This window comes from Ptychodera flava, chromosome 13 (genome assembly GCF_041260155.1).
Source record: "Ptychodera flava strain L36383 chromosome 13, AS_Pfla_20210202, whole genome shotgun sequence".
NCBI lineage: Eukaryota > Metazoa > Hemichordata > Enteropneusta > Ptychoderidae > Ptychodera > Ptychodera flava.
Window position 1 is genome coordinate 5,953,367 of NC_091940.1, and position 21,510 is coordinate 5,974,876.

Genomic DNA, 21,510 nt, shown 5'->3' on the forward strand with positions numbered 1-21,510 from the left:
GTAATTCTAGATAAGTTACTTCCACAAAGTAACCTCTGGTATTACTCTATGTACTATACTTTGTACAAAAAATTCATCTACTCGACAAGTGTAGGAATGTGATAAGAAATCAAGAAAATGAGGCAACCACCGCCGTGGGCAAGACTAAACAATTTCTCTGTATCTCATTCAAATATCTACAATTTCAAGTCTTGCCAGGTGTGGGTATCAATTTATATTGCAACTCACAATATTTTATTGTGGATATTTACATTGTAATAAAACACAAAGAATTTATTATCTTGGTCAAATTTACAGGTATCAATTTTCTCTAGACAATTTCTGGCACTTGTTTAACTGATAAACATAAAATTATAATCACATTCTTAACAGCAACTATTAACATATTCACTGGAAGGACTTAAGTCAGTATATCATTCACAAGTGACTTTTTATTCCCAAAGTCTGTGTACACTCCAAAAAATCATTACGACATTGTATTCATAGAGTTCATTTATTGCATAAAGATTTCCAAGTCAAGTTACATATATTCGTAGTAGAAATGTTTTACGTGTTTTATATCTGATATCAATAATTAACCCTTTTCACTGCCAGCACCATGTCTTTGGCATCACCCACCCTTTTGAAAACAATGGGAGTAAGTACCAAAATCTGATGGTGTTTGCGTGAAATGGAAACAAAAAATTTTGTCTCTGTGTCAAACATTGCATTTCATTTGTTGAATGGTATCATCTGGATTACTAAAACAGAAAAACATGTGAAGCTATAAAAATGAACGATAGTTTACATGAGGTAGCACATAGATTTGTATATTTTGAAAACAATGTTATCTATCTGTTGAGTGTCTCAAGCAGTGTTTGATTAGACATTTCATCCATGTAATATTTCAGATGACCATAATGTCAAGACTGGAGTAACATGTAAGCTGTTTGATACAGAATCCAACAGACCGATGTTGCCTAATCCAAAGTTGACATTCATCTCTGAAATATATCACAAAATGAAGTCAACTGGAATACTCACAAAGTATTTTCACTGCATACTGGATTATCCCTGTGCCTGAGTGAAATAGTACATAAAATGCCATTACACAATAAAATTGAATCTGCTGTTTGACAATTTTCCAATCATCCAGTTAGCAGTTTTCCCCGATGCTCACTTCTGGAAGTGTTTGTTACAGGATTAGAATACGTATGATCAAATTTTACCATGCTGAAACAAATAGAGTCGACTCACTTCTTAGATAGGCCTTGTCCTATTTACATCTACTATAGGTGTTGCTCACCAAAACTGACACAAGTCTAATGCAATTTTTCTTCATCTACAGGGAACAAGTTTTCTGTGCATTAAAATCATTACGGTCAAAATGACAGCCTGCACAGTGCATTTCAAAGTAAACAAAAAAAACTTCCCGGTGATAAATACTGCAAAATTAATCAAAGTTGATAAATTAAGCAATGTCTTTATACCCATAAACTGGCATAACATAATCACTGCAGAAGATTATTTCTTGGACTCCGTAATAAAAGTTTACGAGCACAGGAAGAGATCTGCAGCGTCCAATGTATGGCAACAATATGTATTTCATATAAATCAGTTTTTACTTTGAAAAATCCCATAGCCCTGCAGGAAAACATTAACAGTACGTAAAAACTACAGTACCATGATGGAAATTTTTAGAAAAGATAAGTTTGTGATTTGAAGGCACGAATACTTCTTGATATATGTGTTGTATATATGAGAAAATTCACTTGCATATTTTTACAAAATTCCATACAAATCGGTGTTGCTTTCCAACAGATCTTTTAAAGTTATTGGATGTGAACATCCTTCAAAAAAGGTGATTATGCTAGAGGACTGAGTTCCAAGGATTGGAAGGCGCCCTAACTGTCCAACACCATGTATACCACATTGACAAGTTCATGAAAATCATTAATAACTACAAACAAACATACACATATGCAATAGCTTAACATAAGTCCACACTTACCATATCATATACCATATACCATATCTTTCTACATAAAACATAATTAAGTATTACGGTTTTCTCTAAAAAGCACAGATCAAACAGTATCCTTAAAAATTCTTTAAAAAAGAGAAAAGTGTTTTCAAAACTCCAAAGAGCTTCAAAACTATTGACATCTTTCTACAACAAAGGTACAGAAAGGTTTTCACATTAAGGGCCAGCCAGAATTTTGAAAATGAGTTTCCCTGGTAACATATTTGGTTTACACGGACAGATTGGCTACACTCTATAAGGCATCTGAGCATTCTCTTTTGAACACATTTTTGGTCAATTTTGTGTTGTTTTAGCAGTCATATTGTCCAGCATCAAAAACATTTTTGAAAAGTTGTCAGCCTAACAATAACCTTAGCTAAGAAAAGGGACACAGTAGATATTGAAAATACAGTATTGAATGGTATTGAATTTACAAACTACAAAACTTGATGTGAAGCAAGCCTGGGTGACAATTCATTTCAATCACCTGTAGTAAGGTAGTATGTGGCTCGAAAATGAAAAACTTTAACTTTTGCTCAAACTTTCCTCAAGGAATATTTAACTGTTTTCTTTCAAATCAAGAATAAAAATCGCAGGTCACCATGCAAATTTTGGAGCTAGAGAAACAAATTGGCCATGCTTTCCCATTATTTAAAATTCAAAATGGCCACCATCCCTGTGTTAACTCAATAGAAAAAAAATAAAACTTTCGATTTTCAAACAACTAAGAGGGTGAAAAGTTTTCTTACACAAAGAACTTTAAAGTGAACGCCAACAAGTGGTAGATCAGAAAAGAATTCTAAAAGTTTGTGATTACGAAAAATCTATCATATTAATGCAAGACAATATTGAGTTCATGATTAATCTCAAGAAAGTGTTATATTTCCTATTGATATGATTTAATGGGAAATATACAGAAAAAATACAATGACTGTGCCCCTATAACCAGTCAGCTATGCTACTGAAACCACAGCAAATTCCCTTCCCAAATTCTATCAGTAACAGCATATAGATCTGATGAACTTCAGTGTTTTGCCCAGTGTTGATGCCAATTATTAACCTAAATTTGTCTTCACACACAATTTATAAAACATGAAACTGGTAAATCTGCTAGTCTGCAGCAGCTGACAAAACACTCCTGCACTGAAAATGGATGATCTGACAGAGAAAAAGTACACTCAAAAGGACATCACATTAATTTTAATGTTTTACAAGTCCGGCAACATAAAGACATCCATTAAAGTCTGTTCTTATAACACAACAACCAGACAGAAGAGAGATCCTGCCTTACTAAATCCCTGACACAGACAGGTAGCTAAGAAATTCCCAGCATCCCAGCTTACTACACTCACTGTTCATTTTTATTTTCAATCCACATGCAATCACTTTAGACAACTATGATTATCGGACACTTGGATTGGAATATAATAGCAGAAAAAAACTTCAGAATTTTGCATAGAATAGAGAACACTCCAAAAAATTTCCCTCTGATGACTGTCATTAAAAATTATGTTTCATTGATTTGCAAGTTTTATCACAGATTCCATAGCTTCTGCACATATCAGGAACTCAGTACATGTGTTTTTTGCACAGAATAGAGAACACTCCAAAAAATTTCCCTCTGATGACTGTCATTAAAAATTATGTTTCATTGATTTGCAAGTTGTATCACAGATTGCATCGCTTCTGCACATATCAGGAACTCAGTACATGTGTTGATGCATAAATGTAATTCTATAAATAGACTTATAATCCCTAAACTGACCCAGATTAAACCTTCAAGTGCTGTATTTTCTCAGATCAAAGAATTTCTGATTTATTGGATAAATCTACATATTAGCAAATACTTGTAATCCATCACAACCATGAATGAAATATAAACTACAGACTATTATGCATCATTTATTTACACTTGGAAAATCTAAATCTGCACGCCATAAATTTATACCAGCTATAATGATCACCAATATCAGTTGCCATTTTGTTTGCTGTTTTGAATGAACTTGTCCATTTGAATTAAGCAAACTTCATCTCCCAGTACCTACTAATTCAATGTAATTTTTTCATATAAATTTTTTATCTCTAAATGATTTTCATGGAGCCGACCACCATAGTATCCAAATTTTCATATTTCATTTTGGAAGCTATAAGTAAATATGTCCCTACTGCTCTCCCAATCTGAATCCCTCTATCTCAACTGCATAATGTATTTTTTAGGCCCTAATAAAGATAGTATTATCAAAACAAGGTGCTATTTCTGTGTCACAATTCACAGTGGTTCTGATAAATGCCATTTGCAATTTCTTCAACTCTATTCATTTGCATATTTGCTTTGCTAAAACCTGCACTTCCTAAAAGAGCTTACTGTGGAATACTTTATTTTCACTTGGAATTTATGTTCCCTATTTTCACTGGCTAAAGACATTCCACTAAAGACATTGTAAATTTTTTCCTTCATTTTCAATGTTCATTCAAACTGAACTATGAATAGAAACAAAATTTTACAGTTGCTTTTAAAATAGTATTCAATAATGATTAGGTTCTTCAGAATGATTTCAACAGCAAATACCCTTCCATTACATCCATGCTTTCATTGTCATACATGATAGCATAATACACACTGTGTACTCTCTGTAAATAATTCACGGTTTATCTGGTAACATTGCTGGATATTGGTCTTTGGTGACTGCTTCATTGAATTTTGGATGGAGACGACAGTTTGTCGTGACTAAGATCACATCACATCGTCAGCTGAGCCTTCTGGGTAGAGCTAAATGTCACCATCCTTGGAGATTTTTACAAACCATTGCTACGTTCTGTAGAATGTAGTAATATCAACACCCTGCTTGTTAGCAATATACAATACAATGAAATCACTTCAATAAATGTTATTCTGTGCTGCAATCAATGTTCCAGTGACCAATAATACAACATTTTACACCATCTATCCAAATGGTATGATTATAAATTACAGACAGTTACATGTAATTTGAGATGGGACAAAATAACGCTGCTGCTTCTTGTTCTGACATATCAATTCATATTTTACACATTTTTAAACCTGGATATCACTCTTTGTTTTTATCCTGGTTTTACAGTACTTTATGGACATTCAGAGATCAAGTGTAATGAAAGTGTTTCATTGCAGCATCAATTTTGAAAATTACAAAAGTATGAGAAGCAAGGTGTTTTCAATTACCAAGAGTACAATCAATTAATGCCAAAAAAATTGTATTTGTTATCTCTTATTTCTCTGCAGTATATCAACAAATAGTAAGTAAACTCTGCAACTGAAACTAAACTATCCTGATTATCTTCATTTTTCTTTCAAAAACTGCGGCAACATCAAAGAGACTTCTCAAAATTCGATTAATTCATACGGAAATACTTACATGCATTCTTGTCGCGTAAAAATAAAGAAAGATATTGTGACGTTTTTAACACCACTCAGTACTGATGATTTCTAAAATTGCATTGTGAAACGAGAAATTTGAAACGTTTAGTAGTATAGCCATATCAGGGAACAGAAGGAGAATGTTTCATTTGTATCCAAGTCATATTCCCTACATGTCAAAAATCTTGTAAATACTCCATTTGGATATTTCATTAACGCTTATCAATTTCATATGCATGATATGTAAACCACTTGGTAGACTTTAAAAGGTGAAGATAAAATAATTTTGGCCACTGAGGGCGCACTTCAGAAAATTAAAGGTATCATCAAGATACAAGTCTGTAAGAAGTGTTCACATTTCATTGCTTTATAGGCTCTCCAATTCACACAATGGACTTACACATACCCAGTAAATCATCTGTGATATGTAAATTAACACAAATTCTTTTAAAGACTAGTGTAAACCAAAATCCTTAAGAATTCTGAGAAAATTGCTATTTCAGTTGCCAGTATTGCCTGTTTTCATGAAAGACAGGATTCACTTTTCCCTCAGCAACCTACGACCTGACCCACAGGAACGCAGTCACTCCAGATGGCTATCCAGCTTGCTACTTGACTTCTGGTGAGAATGTCATACACGCTGGTATGTGGTCTGTCAAACCAGCTAGCTGAGTTACAAACAGATATTGCTTCACCGTCTATAGAAAACAGAACAAAATGGAATACTACATGTTATTAGAGTATTTGTGAAAAAAAGGTTACATAAATTTGCAGAGATACCAATAATTAGGATTTATCAATAGGGAAAAAGGCAAGCTCTACATATATATTGTAAATACATCTTCACTTCTATTAAGATATGTGTTGAATATCAAATGGAGAAAATAATTATTTTTGATGTTTTGCTAATAGTTCATGATATGATTAAAACGTCAAAGCACGACATGCTGAGATTTATGGTTTGTGCAAACAACTTTTGACTTAGGGAAAAGGTCATTTTCAAATAGGTGGCACTGCGGACTCTTCCCGCAGTATACATCTAACCCTGGAAGGGACAGGCAGAAAAGCAGTAATTGGCACTTTTAAATGAAATGAGCTTGCATGCATAATGACACCACAGAAACAGCACTGTCGTGCTGTTCAGTACATTGTCAATGAACTTGTTTCTTTGTACATTGTATACTATTTAGCATATATTCTAGAAGATATCAGAAAATTTGTCTGGTTTTCTTTATCTTGTCTGACTGTGGGAAGAGTGCACATTATTTTTTGTGGATCACTTCTCATCATGCAGGTATCAAAGATCTCATCAAGCTAACAAACTTTTCAACAGATACATAATTGACAAAGGACATTGACTTCATACAATTCAGTATGTTGAAATTTCCAATGTTTCTGAATGATCATCTGGTCTACTTTCTGTTGTAATAACCATTAATAAATAAGTATACCCTACTTGAAATAAATGACAATTACACTTTTTATGAGTTAAGTCAGCTGTTTCCCACTGCTATTAAAACTCTTAAATTCAGACTATAGCATACTTAAAATCATTGATAGCACAACTCACTACAGGGAATTGTCTTGCATACAGGACATGATCAATCCGCCTTCTCCCTTCAACCGGAGATAATTTCCGTTTGCCAGAGGTGAACTCTTCTTTTTCCGGTCCACTTGTCCAGCTTATTTCCTCTGTCATGGATATCTGAATATTTCCATCCAAGAAGTATTTTGCTCTCAAGTATTTGTCCTCCAACACTTTTTTCAATTTCTCTGGAGTGGAAACTTCATCTTCTCTCACACTAGGAAGCCTCATCTCTGTGCCTTTTGTGACAAAACAGAATCAGCTTTATAATTTTACTGGTTAATAATAATTGAACTCTACTTGGGACAACTATTGACTTAATTAAAGGTATGAGAAACTATTATACTGGTAATATGCTGTGCATCAAAACCTTTTCACTCAGTCATCAGCACTTCACTACCACAGTAGTTCTTCATGCTGATCACACTTAACCCTTTCACCATAATGGTTTGGCCTAAACCTCTTGTTTTCAGTTTTGAGAGTGGACCTGTTTACAGGGAAATGGAGTGACCAAGTTATAAGGATTATCAAGCATATTAGTCACACTTATGGTAGATATTGGTACGCCTATTTTGGACATGAACATCTAAGATTGACTGACTAGTATTTCAGATAGTACTAACACACTGCAGATCTAGTCTTCTTATTACTCATGCATGGAGAGGTCATTTTGAATAATAAACTTGAAAGAAAATGCTCAGAGCATGCCCTCTGAGCCAACTTGATACAGGACCAACTCATTAAAGCTCTCTCGTTCACCAAAGAATATTTTACATGCTGATCACAAGTTTCCACATAATTACAGTAAGACAATTCCTTATTTTCTAGACTCTGACTTACCCACTGTCCAGTCAAAATCCTTGCCGGGTTTTTCTCTGCAAACATCATGATAGACATCAAAGAGTTCATGTGTCCAACTTCCTTTCTCACCTATCAACACAGGGAAAAAGGGAAACAAAACAGTACAATCTTTTTAAAAAGACATTAGGAATAAGAAATGACCTGAGCTGTTTGTTACAATATAGTTCTCATGTCATGAGCATATATATATATATATATATATATATATATATATATATATATATATATATATATATATATATATATATATATATATATATATATAATATATATATATATATATATATATATATATATATATATATATATATATATATATATATATACACACACATACTCGCTCGCTCACTCACTCACTCAGAATGATCAAATATTTCTCTGTATAACTGTTGTCTTGAAGAAGTCAATGACATGAATCTGTATGCAAATCACAAACACATCAACAATGGAACATACACTTTCAGCTTGTATAAAAGCTAGATCATGATGTTTAATTATACAAATCTTTGCGTAGTGTTAGCATTGGACCACAGGGTCTCAATCCTATTGTAAGCACGGAAGTGTCTTCCAGCAGCCTTACATACTAATGTGAGCTACGGACTATTACAAATATTGAACTGCAAATGCTTGAAAAGTGTCAGTGTTGTGCTGCCAAAGTTATCCAAGGTTTACCTCCCAGAACACCCACTGACTTAGCTTTAAGTGCTTTAGGATTGATATCAGTTGAAGCTAAGTATTTGATAATTGCAAACTGTTTTTTTTTTGGAATGCTTTGTAACTGATAATTCAGATATTAGAAAATGTATATTTCCTGATATTACGACAATTTTGTCAAAGTACAACCTTCCGTGTTTTTTGATGAATTTTGTTGCAATAGGGTATTTTCTCCAAAAGCAATATGGAAAAGTATTGTAAAGGAAGCTATTAAGGTGAAGTACTACGAATTACGTCAAAATTAAGTTGTGGTGTCATTTTCTTGAAACTTTGCACAAATATTCTTGGAAGTTGTGCAAGTGCAAAAATGAAATAAAAAATGGGGGTCACCACGCTTGTTTCCATGGAAACGGACGTTAAAATGGCGTCGTTAGAAATACATAAAAATGATATAATTCACTTAAACTAAAGAAAGCAATCATAAAACGCTTAGCAAATGAGTTAATTTTAATAAATACCAAGACTTAAGATCCATATCTATCGAATGTATAGTGTTCATGATGTTTGTGAAGAAATTTTGACATAAGAATCGATTACAAAATGACAATATCGAAATTGTATCACTACATAATTTTCAAACTTTCTTCCTGTCGCTTTGAATGGTGTCATTTTGACCAAACTTGGCGAATAAACTCCTGACATAATACCATTTAGTTTACACTTTTAATAAAAGGGTGTCACCACGCTACTTTTTACAATATCTCAAGGTGAATGGGTAATTTGCACCATATAAATGGGAGAGAAATGTTAATTTTACGCTCAAATTGAATAAAAACCAGCTTCCTAGGGGGTCAAAATATGACAAGGGTATAGGTCACATGTATTTCTAAGACACTGGGTCAAAAAATTAGGTAAAAGCGCAATTTCAACAATGACAGGTGATGTTAAATACATGCGCTACAAAATAACCAATTTGCGGCAGGCTGGAGTTAAATCTGCGCAGAAACGTTCTAAAGCGTGTGCGCGTCCGAATTCGTCGTCCTTTACCTTAATGAAAAAGAGTATACCGGTACTGCTTGGAGACAAAGGCTTGAAGGAAGAGAAGATTTATCTCTTTTTTCTCAACTACACAAAAATATCAAACCTCTTTATTTATATACTGTATTACGTAGCCTCCCGCATCACAGTTTACTATTTATAGAATTGTAGCAGCTCTTGTGTTACCAGCAGAACTTCTATGTACGAAATGTCAGTGTGCTGTAGAAAATCATTTAACCCACTTGCTCACTTCCTGTATTGACACTACTGAATTGAGAGATGCTTTTTGGACAACAGTATTTGATAAGGTTAATGTACATTTCGCTGTTACTTTATTTAACTTAGATGATACTGGGTTTGTTTCTTGTATTTTACAAGATAACAACCACAACTTTCAACAACCACAAGAATACGAAATATCCAAGAACTTGCCTTTGATTTTATAAGTGCGTGCTTGGATGCTTAGCTTGGTAAGCGTCCGATGTGGTAAACAAAATACATCGCAAATGATAACTTATCAATATCTTTTTGATGTAAACGAGCTCTAGATGTTTGAACATTTTAGCTTATTCAGCTGAAAGAACGATCTCAAATGTAATTACCTCTTTAGTTTTTCATTTAATTTGCATCTGTATGAGTTTATTTGTGTGTTCTAACTCTTCTCTCTCTTCTCACTCACTCACTCACTCAGAATGATAAAACATGACTCATATTCTTTCTGTTCTACCTTGATTACTACTATTTACTTCTGAGAATACCATTGTCAAGATAAACTATCTTCATGTCATCCACCATAATGAACAAAATCCCTGTTTTGAGTTGTAGTAGTCACCTGAACCACTTTTAGGAAGGTAGAAATTCTACAAAATGCAAGGCATCACAGTGAGTGCCTAAGATACACTTCCATACTATTGTGACAATTTAAAATAAAGCAAAACTCATCTTTCTTCCTGTATTTTCAAATTAGCGTAGAAAATTCACTACAATATCCTTACCTCAGAAACTGACAAGCTTCATACTTTCAGATCGATATCCTACAGTAAATGGTCTTTCCTATGTCTGCCTTTCACATAAACATTTCCCTCACTAAATGTTACACTGGTATCTACTCTACTGTGTCTAGCCTGACAAGCTGAGGGATCTTTCCTGTCTAATAACATTTGGAAAACTGAAAGGTGAAAACAACATCTATTACCAGCAAGTCTAAAGGTAGCAAGAAAGTGACACTTTACGATGTGAATTGAAATAAAAAGCATGACAAGAAGAGTAGCTCCTCAAGTAGATGATTTTGATTATATTTCAGAATATGTATTACAGAAGTGGACATTGAAATATAATTATAATTCTTTGATCCAGAATTAATGATTTTTTTGTAAATTTACCAGGATTAAGCAATTCTATTAAAGGCAAGTGAATGTGCCATCAGTACCAAAAAACAAATCAGCCACTTTGGATTAGATATTATGATGCAAATCTCGGTATTCACACTGTAATACTCTATCTTTTTGAAATATTTATTAGATAGATATGCATGCCATAGTCATAGGTTGTTTAGCTGATCAAGAGGAAATCTAACGGCCATCCGCCACGATGAAATGCCATACTCTAACCCTATGGAACATTATGGGTAGGCAGTTGTACATGTATGCGATGCACTCTCTCATTCTCATATATTTTGGAGAGTGTAACAAAGTTGTATTCAATACATGGACTTACCTGGTGACATATTGTCACAGTTGAAATCACCACACAGAAAACTAAAGCTACAAACTTCATCTGACTTGAGAGTCTTCTCACGGAATTCTTTTTCCCATTTCAATATGGAGTCATGCTGGTACACATGGAGATCAGACTTCTCCGGATCTGTGGAGAGATTTTGTATGTTTTCATATCCTGAAGGAAATTACTCCAAACCTAAATTCTGTTGTAGAAGGAAACACTGCACATTGCAAAGTCATGACAACCAATCAGACAACCTGATAAGAGTCTTACTTGGTTGCTTGGGAAGTACATCTAATGAGGCAATATAGTCTAGCAAACAGCAGTAGTCTGAGAGATAGAATTGTTATATGGAAATTCTATGAATCCGGAGTCAGATCTTACCAACATAGGACTGCAGATGAGTATTTGCAATAATTCCAACCAGAGATTTCCCATCTTCTCTTTTTCCTAGGTAGACCTTGAAACAATCATGACATGTAAAGTGTTGGTGATCAAAGGTTTGTTGCTATTCAAAATATTTGTGGAAACAAGATGAACAATTCTAACACACCTAGCTAGCCTATTGGATTCCATTCTGGGATTTTATTTATTTCATTTTGAAATGCAATGAGAAATGATCAACAACTGTAATTTGATGTTGTTTTGCTGTATGCTTTAAATCAGAAATTACCATCAATGTCAGATATCAGTCTAGCTTAAGGTAGAATGCACCTCTGGCACTGCAGATATTTGGACTTCCAAACTTTTACAATTCGTTTCTGATCTACCACTTCTGGGGGTTCATTTTAAAGCTCTTGGAGAGAGAAAAATTTTCCCTGCTTTAGGTTTTCGAACCCTGCTTTAGGTTTTCGAAAATTGAGATTTTTATTATTCCCCACAGAGTTAACACAAAGATGGCGGCCATTTTAAATTTAAAATATTGATAAATATTGGGTAATTTGTAGCAAAAGTTGTAATTGTAGCAAAATTTGCAAGGTGACCTTTAGTTGTTTATTCCTGAGTTTGAAAGAGAATTGTTGAAAGTTTGCCTGATAAAAATTTGAGCAAATGTTGAGCATAAGTTTAATTCTTTCATTTTTGAGGCGCATACTACCCTAATAGACAATAAAAGATGGAATAGTACTGTGACCAAAAAGACTTCAAGGGACAGGCCAGAAGTACTGTGTCCAAATTTGAGATTTGCATAAATAGTGGAAGCGAATGCAGTTGTCATAGTAATTTATTGAAAGAAAGGAGACAATGTCTATGCAAAATACTGGGGTGTGTACATACTTTAATATTTCACTGAACTCTGAACATAATGTTATGCTGTTACACTAACCTTGACAAGTAGCAAGCCAACGGATGCAACGCTATGGCCATAGCATTTGTAAGTGTATGGCCGAAATTCCACATCAACTATTGGATATTTACTGGCAAAGGCAAGCCAGCTGTTCAAAAGAAACCGATTTAATTTCCATTGGTAAGGTCCGATGTCATAAAGGATGTAATCATAGCCACAGCTATGGAGGTGCTGGGACAGCTTCTGACCCACAGGGAATCCATCGTCACAGACTTCTTGTAAACACAGAAAATCAACATTTGGAGGAAATGTTTCTGAAATTCCGTAGTGAAAATCGTTCTTTGCATTGGTGTGCTGGTTGAAAGACTTGCTTGGGTTTGCATTAGTCAATTTAGTTCCATTAGCTTTGTCTTGTGTTGAATTCATAGTGGTACCACCCTGAGATAAAGTGATCCGCTTTCCAATTTCATTGACTCGCTTGGAAATGTCTTTTAAATTGCTCATCCGGGCTATAAAGTCACTTATCATACACAAGTTTGCAGTGCATATGGTGAACTCGTCCTTGATCGACACATCTTCAAATTTTGCCCTTTCTTTGCCGTAAGAAATGTGATAGGGTCTCCTCCAGCTTTGGAGAAAAAGCCACAGTGGTAACCATGGCAATGCACAAATAACACTGAGGATAAATAAGACTCCCCAAATGAGTACTGGAATAGAGCTTTTTAGAATGTGGACATTTGGCTTTTTTCGTTCTTCAGAAACTGGATGAAAATAGACCATCAGTTTATCCACTGTCCACAGTGCTTGTCGTATAAATAGTTCAGCAATTGCATGTAAAATACTCAGCAAAATGTTTGGAAACCTTTGTTTCTCCAGCATGGTATGGATTTTAGTTGACATATTGGCAAGTACAGCGGAACTTGGCTCACTCTGGGATCAAATCCAGCTGATTCCTTAGGTCAGCTCCTGGATTAAAAAAAAGGAATGGATTATAAAGAGAGCAACATAGAAATGAATGCTGTTTCTGACTGTGAAAACAGTTGCAGTGTCATGGTGTGCCCATTGATTTCTGAATGGTAATTTTCCATGTTACAGACCTGCACAGAACTTAGTACCACCTCTGGGCTCTAAAACACACTAAAAATGACTGGTAATAAACTATTTATAGGCATGTGTCATATATATGTGTCTACATAAATTATCATAAACTGGGTGCAACACTACGTCAGTATGCAAAATGAGAAACAAAGAGTCAACTGATCTGTAATACACATTATGTTTCTGTCAGTGTCCCTTGCACCGCTTGACACTGACCCATACCACTCGGCATTTTCCGAATTTCCTACAAACACTAATGGGAGCCCAGTGAAATCTTAATAATTTCCCAATGACATCACAGCATACACATCAAATACATTTTGATATTTGTTAGGACAGGAAACAGTACAGAGATATTCACAAGATGTCAACAGTAATTCTTGTCCAACCCAGATATTGGACACTCAAAACCTCACAGTGTTGTAGCAAAGTTACTCCTTTCTGCAGATGAGATTTGCATAATTTACAGGAGAACTCTTATTTTTTTATTTTCCCGTCTTTTTCTTGTCACAAAATTATAATACATTTTGTGGAAGCTTTCTAGGTGTAAATACGATGATTTTATGAGACAATTTTCTCTGCAAGAAATGCTTGACACTGCAGTTTAGCTTGTTGAAAAATGGTGTGCCCCCACAAAAGATGACCTTTAAGTCCTCTTTGAAAATTTATTTTTAACATACACTGAGTGACATGAAAACAGGTGAGTCGAATCTATGGCAAATGAATGAAAACACGTCATGAATAGAGGATATCATACAGATATAATGGCAACATATGCCACTGCCTGTAAATATAGTAAACAGAAGTCCATCCGTTAAATAAGGCCAGCAAGACTGGCAAGTGACATTATAACAAGTACAGTATACTGCATACAGTGGGTGAAACATGGCTCCAGCCTGGAAAAATACTTTGTACAATACAACAGCAAAGACTTGAAAGAAGAATGATGAAAAAAAACAAGAAATTCTTGTTTGATATTAATAGCAAGTGATATAGATTATACTTTTAAACCTTTACAGTTATGCTCAACGGAAAGTAGACGATGAGATTAAATGATACCTTACTCAATTACTAATTTACATCAGACACTTTATTTCTAAAACTACACTAGTACCTCACAATATTGCTTGCGAGCGGCAAGTTCTCAAAGACAAGAATAACAAATACCAGACCTAAATGATTCCTTAACATAACAGTCGCTTGCCTGCTTCTCTGCCGACATGAGTGCCTTATCTCTTTCCACTGGTTTATTGCCGTAATCTTATACCACGATACTAATTACACAGCGACAAAAAGACAACTGTAGTTCTTGCTGAAATGAACATCATCGCCGGGGTAGACCGGCCGACATTGTTGAGACACTGCTCAGTAAGTGTCAAGTAGATTGGATTTTTCAATCTTTAAAATCATGACTTCTCAGTGCTTTTGCCAATTTTCATTTTCTTTGACACTAAAATGCCTTAAAATTGATTACCCCTAATTCTTTGTATGAAAATGCCTCGACCTAACCCCCCCCTAATTCTTTGTAAAACAGGTTCACACTTACAATTGATAACAATGGGTATTTTGCCAAACCATGGTGGTGAAAATGTTACAATCAACTGCCACTCTGTAATTTGTGCTAGAGTGAAGATAAGTGTGGACAAAAACATTTGGATACAACTGACTTAATTTGGCAATGTTATCACGCATGGGGGTCTCTAGCTATGTACCATATCGCCAACTTTACAATTCCTAAGCTACTGATGATTAATGTGAAATACTGTCTATGTGTCCACTGTTCTGTGTATCTCTTCTAGCAGTCAAACAGTGGTGCAACTATTCTCATGCATACTCTTCCAAGTACATTTGATTGGGATGTTTAACGTTTTGTGTTTATTATATCCAATCAAATGAGACTTTGTCTATCTGTTATTCAATGGCTCAAAATTGATGAGGGTCAATTACAGATTTGTATAATCCTCTACAAGATTTACTCGCCAAACCAGAGAAACCATATAATTATTGTCTGTCTCAAGATATCTTTGCAAGAGCTTTTCAGACAAAACGTTTGATTCATGAATGATGAAGATGTTTCATTATTTGCTTTTTATATATCTCTTTGAGAGGCACATATGTTACTTCATGCTTCAGCCAACTTACAGTTGTCTTTTGTCGCTGTGTAATTAGTATCGTGGTATAAGATTACGGCAATAAACCAGTGGAAAGAGATAAGGCACTCATGTCGGCAGAGAAGCAGGCAAGCGACTGTTATGTTAAGGAATCATTTAGGTCTGGTATTTGTTATTCTTGTCTTTGAGAACTTGCCGCTCGCAAGCAATATTGTGAGGTACTAGTGTAGTTTTAGAAATAAAGTGTCTGATGTAAATTAGTAATTGAGTAAGGTATCATTTAATCTCATCGTCTACTTTCCGTTGAGCATAACTGTAAGATTATTCAAGCTGATGAAATAATTGCAATCATACCAATCCATAATCCAATAACACTAGGTCAAAATTTGTAAGACAATAGTTGTAAACATGGACACAAAACAGCACAGAACAGACAGTAAATAGACGGTACACAAACAAAGTCAAATTCATGAAAGAAAGATATATGGACCTCTGGCCAAAAGACCAAGAAGTGATGTCAGGTGTTTCGAAAATAGTAAGTGCATCCTGCCCCACATGTGGCACCCGCCATATATCAATCTGTAAGTCAGATAGGTAGTTGTCACTAACTAAGGCCCCATGTCACCGATGCCATCAATGATCATTTGTCGAAGAGAGATATTGTATTTATCTACCAGCTTATTATGCTGAGAAAAAATTACATGAATGATACAATTCGGCTGTTTGTCAGTGCTGCTAAGTTCTCTTATTAAATGTAAAAATAAATATTTGTCCATGAATCTACGTCACATTTTTGGAAATTGTGCATGTAAAAATGATACAAAAAATTAATAATAGACTGACAATGTTGTCATGAACACTAGAAAAACTAACTAATGGCTCAGACTACAAGCTGCAACAACCATGCATGCAACACTGGTATTTCAAGCAGTAGTGTCTGATGTCGCACACGTGCAGCTAAATTTAGTACAATTCAACCTGCAACTACGAACAGCCCTCTTGCATGCAATGACTGAATGATGTCTTCTGTGTCACATCTTTAAATGTCATTGCCCTGAATGACTATCGAAATTAATATTTCATGAATGTTATGCAAAGTCTACAATGTTCAGCTATGTTTTGGGGAGTGTCCAAGTATTCAATTTTGTAGCATGTGTTGTACACTGAAACAGATGGAAAGACAAAATTTATATTTCTAAGTTCAAATGTTTAAAAGCACCGAATCTCTGCTACACATAAGTGCATTGGGCGTAGCGTTCTCATAAGGAAAATATCAGACGAGGGCGAACTTCCGATGGCTGCTCTTGTTCTTGACAACCAAACAACATTACAATTTATATGTACCTGCGGCATCGCAGCATCTATATTCTAGAATTTGAAGAGTCAAAAATGACCAGCAAGATCTTAGAGTACTCAGATGGATGAATTGGTAAATATGAATTAATTAAATTCATACTCCGCTACATCAACAGGAAAATTATGATACAATGACTGTAAAATTTTAACTACTTTCATGCGCCAACCACAACAATAAAACAGTACACCAGTACCGTCACAGAGTCGATTAGTGGAAGCATTACATTGTCAATAATGTCAAATTAATTTGTTTCCAAAATCATAACTAATCAAATTACCTGCAGTGAGATACCACCAGTTGTACTGATAAAAAATATCCCCAGATGACCAAATGGTTGACAACCATATATCCAAATTGTCTTTTCTGAATAAATGAACAATTATTGCAATGGTAAAAGATTACCTATTATCAATCTGTAATTAATTTCATCAGTCATTGGGATCTATACCATCCTAAAGTTTGCTCAATGCTTGAATCATTTTGAAAATTTAAAGCTTCTACGTATTATTTTTGAATTTATAGGTGTTGGACTTGTCTAGAATAAGATTGGATATGAGGTGGAATTATTCTATATTCAAAAATTGATGTCATTGGTTCAGCTGGCCCTGCACTGTGCGAAGAATTGATAAATTTTAACACATGAAGTTTACATTTCATAGAGTAGCCTGGTTGCCATGTCCCATTCTAGAATTCAACTCAGTGTTACTTTCTCATTTGCGCATCATAGTCTACTACGATATCTTTGTTGTTAGGATGACATTGAAATATTTTAATCTACATGCATGTGCAGGCAAAAAAGTGACATGGTGTATACATGTAAGTTCCAATACATAATTGCATGTGACACGATATGCAAGGCTTATTGAGGCGCCATGTGTCAAACCGTTTCCATGAGTGATGGAAACTTTCTATCATCTACATGCACATTAAATAATTAAATTTGTCCCAATTATTTTGGTCATGAAAAGATTTTGAATGGATGTGAGTAATCACATGTATACATTTGCATGCAATAGTTCTCTCATCCAAGGAGTTGATACCATGTTGATATCTATAAAATTGTGTCTAAAACTATAAAACGCTATACTTCTCCACGACAAAACAGCATTTGAAATTGGAAGAGCCAAACCAGAGTGATTGGTCCATTTTGAGAACAGCTAGCTTATCAAAGATGAATAATAGGTTTGACCAGCTTAGTACACAATCATATCAACAAAGATTATAGATCAAGTTAGAGATTTTACACGTCAAGCCAACCTGAAACAGTTGGAAAATATAATTGTTAAATCAACTGAACAGATCACTATTTATCAAAGAACCATTTTCAGTAATCAAATAACCATCAGCAGTACTGTATTTAGTTTTTATGACTTGAAATTAATATATTAATGTTGTCTGAAGATATCTTTGTCAAAGAGAGATTGCATACCAGTAGTTGTAGCATTTTGATGTAAATAACCAACAGACAATGGTCTTAAGTATTATCATTTCTAATTCTGAAATTATTTCATAGTGAACACTAATTTCAATTGTTTCCAATTAAAATATACCCAGAATTTTTCAACAATGAAAAATAATGATAAATCATGCAATCAGTGATTTATGCACAATAGGCAGTTACAATAAATATACCAACAGCATTTTGTAATTTTACAGTTTACACTTATACTTTGCTCCTCCACTCTTATCAAAGGACCTTTGGTCACTGTAAGGGTCAAAGGTCAACTAGTTGCTGTCTCCTGATATATTACTGCATAAATCACAATTGTTAAAGTTGTCAAACATTGACAAATGACAATAATTGTTTTGAATGCATATTTAACATTTAATAACGCAGAAGTCAATGGAAAATTGGATGAGATTTGTTATGAGGAAGGATTATTTGGTGACACAATGATTGAACGTTTTAAGTTTGAAATTATTGCACTGTGGCATTTCTAAGTCATAGTTTATCTTTCTGGCAGAAGTAAAGTTGCTCTTTCAATGTCATCTTGACATGTTTGTTTTCAAACTTCCCGAAATAATTTCCTAGACCGAATTGCTGATTTCATTCAACAACCTGTTAGTCAAAATTTTGAAATATATTTTCCCTGCCATTGAAAATTGCCAAGTGGTATTACATACATAGCACACCTGTTTAATTCTTACTCTAAATGAGTTTCCAACTAAAGGCTGACAAAAATGTCCAAGCTCTCTCACCACGGTTAGTCTACTCCATGTAGAGTAACCATGATATCACATACCAGGATCGGACAGTAATATTAAAACCGTCATCCAGTCTGTAGTAGTCTCCCTGGCCAAGCTGTTTTGAGGGAGACTACCAGCCTGAATATAGCATGAGCAAATTTAAGTTGCATAAAAACTCAACTAAATCCCCACAGATACCTGACTCTTAGAGTTTAAAGTACGATATATTTTGAGCCATATGCATACAACCTTACCCAGCAGGTGCAGTAAAGGTAACACAGTTGTGTACATGACTGAAGCAACAAGGAAAACTGTTTTATTAGAAAATAACGCAGCAAAATGAAGATATTGTCTACAACAAACATATTGCAGATACAAAGAAAAGGAAGTTTTCAAACATTTTGAGCAAATTGTGCCATCTCTTGCAAGTAGGAGGCTCAGGGTAGAAAAAGATGGTAATTATATAATTGTTGGCAAAAAATGCTGCTACACAAAAGATCTGTGATGAAGATGAAGAAGAGAATTGAGATCTGATTGTAATTTCGCAATGATGATGATGTGGAATCTAAGAAAAGAAAATTTGGATCTAATGGAGGAAGTATTTGTAATGCTACACTGAACAATATACCAGGAAATATTTAACAACTCAGTCCATGAAGTTATGTATTTCTACCGACTTTCAAATCAAGTTAATCATTTGTAGCATAAAATATCAGATTTTCCATATCGCCACGGTTACTCTACCCATAGACCCTCGAGAGTTTTTCTCTCGAGTCTATGCTCTACCCCACGTAGAGTAACCGTGATATCACATACCAGTGGGTACAGCGTCTACAGAGACGTTCCATATATGTCTTTAGCTGCAGGCACAGCGGTCTCATACCATGTGTCCGGTCCCAGAAACAAAATTGTTGCACAAAACAGAAGCAAAGACCCGTGTTCGATGTCGGGCACCAAGATTAGCCGTAGATCACAAGCTGATACTTTGTATGGGGGTCAGCACAGATACCGGTACAACGACCTCGCACTGTGCTCGCTCAATAATTTACCTGTGAGTGTGAATGCACTTCTTAACTCCAGCTGCTTGCTGTCCTTGATGTTCAAAGGAAAATCTATTTTTTACATCCATGGAAGGACAAAGCCAGGTGGTAAAGGCCGTGCCCTCATCGCTACACTTGACAGACATTCGACTACACTGCACTTATCGAGTGATGCTGAATGCTCACAGTAAGAATAAACCATTTGAAATGGTGTGTGTTTTCCCTTCAATACATAATATAGATAGGGCATACATACTTTTTCTTTAGACGTTCATTTATGCATTTGCTAATCATGGTGATATATACGTAAAAGCAGAAGGTCTGGAATTTGTTCAACAACATGTCCTCCTGTATTGACATGTTTCCCCAATGCACGCACCCCGTGATATTTAATGGTATATCCCTAGTACAAGCCTACACGCATACTTGACCGGACGGGACCGTCGACGCGACGCGCCGTCCGGCCCCAGCTTACGACGTCCAGCATCTCTTGCTGGAAGCCTCAGCGCAGCGGCATTCGCCGTGTATCGAACCACAAGCGACTGTGTAGTATGTCAAGCGAGTTTTCTCACAAATACGAGCAAGCTACATACTGATGTGGCATGGCTCATCTTGTCTACCGCGCGCTGAACCATGATTGCTGTAAATCATGACCTTCAAACAACGTGGAATGTGGTTTTGTTGCAAACTGACCAGTAAAAAGGTAATAATGCATGAAGGACAGTCGGCCAAGGGCTTACCTGTGCGCTGCGTGAAGTTTACACGTTACCAAGTACATTAGGACGGCGTGACGTCACTGACATGACTGACAGTGGCAGTGCTTCGCGTTCGTACATTCGATCTACATGTACGTATCCCTGTCAATCTACAGTTGTATATACATATCCGCGATATCCGTGTACGTTTACACCCCTTCTTGTGACCCGCTCCAGAGTCCAGTCACACCCTTTATCAAATACAAACGTAATACTCTAATGCGCAATGGACCACTTCGATTATTTCGGCCGCACAAATTCAAAAACTAATACACTGTCACTGATGTTTAGCAGGCCATATCTACCATGTAGGCCAGTATACGTGATGTAGAACTAGCTCTAGAAAAGAGTTCAGGTCGTTACCAACAATCACACAAGGTCATACAAGCGGATTCAGAAATAGGGAATGGGACAAGTCGATTTC

General features: G+C 35.3%; 1 protein-coding gene across 1 annotated transcript; it reads right to left on the reverse strand.

The window, feature by feature from the left end:
* Positions 1-413: 413 nt before the first annotated feature.
* On the reverse strand, positions 414-21,439 carry LOC139147225 (sphingomyelin phosphodiesterase 5-like). The gene is made up of 8 exons (XM_070718241.1): positions 21,072-21,439; positions 12,578-13,504; positions 11,638-11,713; positions 11,251-11,397; positions 7,822-7,911; positions 6,967-7,220; positions 3,695-6,094; positions 414-3,554 (listed from the first exon to the last, which is right to left on the reverse strand). Exons 2-7 carry the CDS (start codon positions 13,436-13,438, stop codon positions 6,005-6,007), a joined length of 1,518 nt encoding a protein of 505 aa, XP_070574342.1. The 5' UTR covers positions 13,439-13,504; positions 21,072-21,439; the 3' UTR covers positions 414-3,554; positions 3,695-6,004.
* Between the last annotated feature and the right edge of the window lie 71 nt (positions 21,440-21,510).